Genomic DNA, 4,528 nt, shown 5'->3' with positions numbered 1-4,528 from the left:
ATGACAACTCCTACAAGAAGGTTAGTTCTTTAAGTTTGTGTTCGTTTTATTTACAGAGAAAAATGAATGGTTTCTTTTTTTATTATTTATCTATAAATTACTGAATTACACAATTGAGAAAAAAATTAATTTTAAAAATAAGCATTTTGAATACAAAAGAACAAAATTTATATGAATGCTTACAAGGGTTTAGGCACATGCATTTATATAAACTTTAATGATATTATTTACCCTTGTGGTCATCTCTAGGGACATTAAAATGAAGCTAGAGATTTATGTCCTCACCTAATTTTCAAAACAAAACTAATGATTATACATTTGTTACTTGATATTTTGATTAGTATGTGTGATTTAAGCGGCGTTTAAACTGAATTAGGCCCTTTAAAATTTGAGGAATTGCATTAGTTATGCATTATTACCTTAATCTTGCTTTTGCTTAACAAGCATGAAATTTACTTTATGGTAGGCTTGAAGGAAAAGTAGCGCTGATAACAGGAGCATCAAGCGGTATCGGGGAGTGTACCGCGAAACTCTTTGCTGAACAAGGAGCAAAAATCATAATCGCAGACATCCAAGACGAGCTTGGTCATGTGGTATGTGATGCAATAGGCTCATCAAACGCGATATATGTCCATTGCGATGTAACCAATGAAAAAGATGTCAAAAACGCTATTGATACTGCGATCACCACTTATGGAAAACTCGACATCATGCTCAATAATGCAGGGGTTATAGATCCGAGCAAACCACACATCACTGATAATGAAAAATCAGACTTCGAGCGTGTGCTTAGTGTTAATGTCACTGGTGTCTTTCTAGGCATGAAACATGCTGCTAGAGTCATGGTTCCCGCAAAAACAGGCTCGATAATTTCAACTGCTAGCGTTGCTTCACATGTTGGTGGAGTCGCGACACATGCTTATTGTAGTTCAAAGCACGCGGTAGTTGGCTTGACCAAGAATTTGGCGGTAGAGCTTGGACAATTCGGGATTCGAGTCAACTGTTTGTCCCCTCATGGGGTAGCTTCACCACTGGCCCTAAGTTACTTTGGGCTTGAAGGGGATGAGGCCATAGAGAATGCGACACGGGATTTAGAAAATGCGATACACTTAACCGGGAACCTCAAGGGTGTGACACTAAAAGCGGATGATATCGCCAAGGCTGCTCTTTTCCTTGCAAGTGATGAAGCAAAGTACATTAGTGGACAAAATCTATTTGTTGATGGTGGGTTTAGCATTGTTAATCCGTCACTTAACCACCTTAAGTATACAAGAAATGATTAAGCCAGCAAGTCTAACTAGATACTAAATTTTCAAGAGGATGTATGGTTGCTTTATTGTATGAATAAGTGAGTGTGCAATTTAAAAATAAAAGTTGCTTTCAAAATCATATCAAAAGATCATCTTGTTAATTAAAAAGATAGATTCCTTTAAAATCAGTGACTTTCTACTTATGATATCAAACTGCATGAAAAATATGAAGCCCTTTACGAAATGGTGAGTGTTTGTTCAAGTACTATTGTGGACAAAAACAAATAGCAAATAGAATAGACCCAATTACAAATTTTGTCCTTTAAAATAAGACGAATTACGGTTCGTGTCCTTTTTTTAGTTTCCTTGCAGGCGGTGTACTTTAAACCTTTTTTTTCTACACGTTATGTCCTTTACGCTAACTGGGTTAGAAAAACTCAGTTAAATACCCTCACGTGAAGTGCATGTGAGGGCATATTGGTCTTTTTGCCTACCCTGCAACTTCTTCTTCTTCTTCTTCATTTTGCAGATCTTTACCTTCCCCTCCTTTCTCTTTTATTTCTCTCTCTACGCCACCACTATCACCATACCACAACCACTCCGCCCATGGATATCCTCAAACACCATCGCCACCGCTCCGCTCAAGAAAGAAGATCTAAACAATTAATATTAATAATAATATTTTGTGGGTTTTTAATGTTAAAGATCTGAAAAGGATGGTGGGAACAGCTAACGGCAGGAGCAGAACACCGATTACACCGCGCCAAGCATTCCGGGTCGTTAATGGCGGTCAAGATCCGAGTAATTACCGGGTCGGATTGTGGAGCACCCATGGAGTTTACCAGGGAAGAAGTTGATGCCCTCTTGAATACCAAGATCCGACGAACGGTTACGAACCCACAAACCCAGATCCAATTCACGCTGGTAATCGGTTTCCCGTTGAAACCCAGATCGGCCGTTACGATTCCTACGAGTTTGAACCAAATCTCACCGGAGAATATAACACCGACGAGTTCGATAGTTTGGCCGAGGTGTACGACCAGGTTTTGGTTTGATTTGAATTTGGATTGAGGAATGGGGAGATAGTGGATTTTAGGAACTGGGTTTTTGTTTGATTTGAATTTGGGATGATGAAAATTTGTAGGTAAGTGGATTTTAGGGTTTGGGATGATGAAAATTTGCAGGTAAGTGGATCTGCAGGTTTTGGGGTTGGTGGTAGGTTTTGGGGTTTTGTAAGTTATAATTTGCGGTACAGACGAAAAGACAAAAATGCCTTCACATGCGACTCACGTGAGGGTATTTAACTGAGTTTTTCTAACCTAGTTAGCGTAAAGAACATAACGTGTAGGAAAAAAATGTTTAAAGGATACCGTCTGCAAGGAAACTAAAAAAAGGACACGAACCGTAATTTGACTTTTTTTAAAGGACAAAATTTGTAATTGGGTCAATAGAATATAAAATTTAAGAATCAAGTTTAGAGGCATTAACACTGGATAGTTTTGTTATACTATTGTGTAAAAAAAAAGTTCATATTAATTTTTTAATCAATTTAGCAATCCAAAAGAGGCTACAATTTTTTTCCGGTTTTAATAGGTTGATATTTAAAGATCACAAAATTCATTTTTTTCATAAACATGTAACTTTCAATTCTTATCTTTGATAGTTGAGGTGTACAAAACCTGTTTTTTTCCCCCAACTGAACCAGCTTGGTACTTTGGCCAACGCTTGGTCAAAACCGGGTTAACTCAACCTGGTTCAGTTTAGAAAACCGGTTTAAGAGCAGACGAACTTGTTTAAACCGATTTTGCTGGATAAGTTCGGTTTTTAAACTTATTAACCCTTTTTATGGGGAAAAAACCCGGTCTTGGACAAGAAAAACCCCGGTTAAAACCGATTTAAGATCAAACCGTGCTGGTTCGTTTACATCCAAACCGGTTTTTAGTCTTTTACTACCCGTTAGTCTTCGCTAGAGGTGTACAAAACTGGTTTTATTCCCAAATAACCTGGTTTGGTAAAAGCCTGGTCAATAGAGGTCAACATGGTCCAGCTCGGTTCGGTTAGGTCTAACTGGTTTAAGTGGGTTTAACACAAACCGACTGGTCTTAGGGAACCGGTTTTTTTTTTAACACCAATAGTTTTGCTAATTCATCATTGTACATTTCAATATGGCTAGGCCCAAACTTGTAGCCCACCAGGGCCAAACTCGAATACCTATAAATCCCAAAACCTGCACATACAAACCCTAACCTAACCTAACCATCCTCATCTTCAACATTCAGCCGCAGTTGCTCCACACGCCCACAGTAACCAACAACCATGGGCCGAGTCCGTACCAAAACCGTGAAGAAATCCTCCCGCCAAGTAATCGAGCGTTACTACTCCAAAATGACACTCGATTTCCACACCAACAAAAAAATCCTCGAAGAAGTCGCCATCATCCCATCAAAGCGTCTCCGTAACAAGATCGCCGGGTTCTCAACGCATCTGATGAAGCGGATCCAGAAAGGACCGGTGAGAGGCATCTCGCTGAAGCTGCAGGAGGAAGAGCGTGAACGCCGTATGGACTTTGTTCCGGACGAGTCCGCTATTAAGACGGACAGGATTGAGGTTGATAAGGAGACTATTGACTTGCTTGCGTCGCTTGGGATGGGTGATTTGCCGGGTGTTGTGCTTAAGGAGGAGACTCCGTTGGTTAACACGGCGGTTACTGGAGGTTATGGTGGTGGTCGTGGTGGTTATGCTGGTGGTGCCGGTAGAAGGTATTGATAATAATAATTATGAGTTGGTTATGGTTTTATATGAGTTGTTATAGTTTTGTTGAAGGCTTTTTTGATGCACACTGTTTTGGATATTAAGTATTGTTTAATTTTGATTATGGATTTGCTTGTTTATTTGTCATGGTTCATTTAGCGTTTGTGGTATGGGTGTGCATGGTTCGGTTTGTTTACTATCATTAACTGTTAACCGAACAGATCGGTTATTTGTTTGGTTTGGTTTGGTTAATTTCGGTTTATAGCCAATTTCAAACTCGAGTCTAAATTTTGCTAAAAAAATACATGAAATGAGTGCTTAAATACATGAAATAAAGGTATAACTACATGAAATGTGGGTATAAATATATGAAATTGGAGATATAAATACATGAAAATGATAGTATTAAAGAATTAATACATATAGTGCATGAAATAGAGGAAAATGTGCTTGAAAATATGAAAAAAAAATAAATGAAGAGTTCGTTTAATTCGGGTTTTTAGGGGTATTTTTAGTGTAAATTCAGG

General features: G+C 38.5%; 1 protein-coding gene and 1 pseudogene across 1 annotated transcript; both read left to right on the top strand.

Moving 5' to 3' along the window:
* Positions 1-1,283, top strand: LOC143548960 (secoisolariciresinol dehydrogenase pseudogene; annotated as a pseudogene).
* A 2,219-nt stretch (positions 1,284-3,502) lies between these two features.
* LOC143548968 (small ribosomal subunit protein eS17-like) lies at positions 3,503-4,141 on the top strand. Its single transcript, XM_077039996.1, has one exon. The coding sequence runs from the start codon at positions 3,567-3,569 to the stop codon at positions 4,014-4,016; it is 450 nt and encodes a 149-aa protein (XP_076896111.1). The 5' UTR covers positions 3,503-3,566; the 3' UTR covers positions 4,017-4,141.
* Positions 4,142-4,528: the final 387 nt, after the last annotated feature.

The sequence above is a fragment of the Bidens hawaiensis genome, unplaced genomic scaffold, assembly GCF_021521415.1.
Source record: "Bidens hawaiensis isolate Kalapana, Puna unplaced genomic scaffold, B.hawaiensis_p1.1 tig00015346_1, whole genome shotgun sequence".
In the NCBI taxonomy this organism is placed as follows: domain Eukaryota; kingdom Viridiplantae; phylum Streptophyta; class Magnoliopsida; order Asterales; family Asteraceae; genus Bidens; species Bidens hawaiensis.
Note: the sequence above shows the minus strand (reverse complement) of the source record. Positions and strands in the feature narration are given on the sequence as shown.

Excerpts from the sequence above, each read along its gene's own strand:
- LOC143548968 (XM_077039996.1), top strand. The coding sequence starts at position 3,567 with ATGGGCCGAGTCCGTACCAAAACCGTGAAGAAATCCTCCCGCCAAGTA.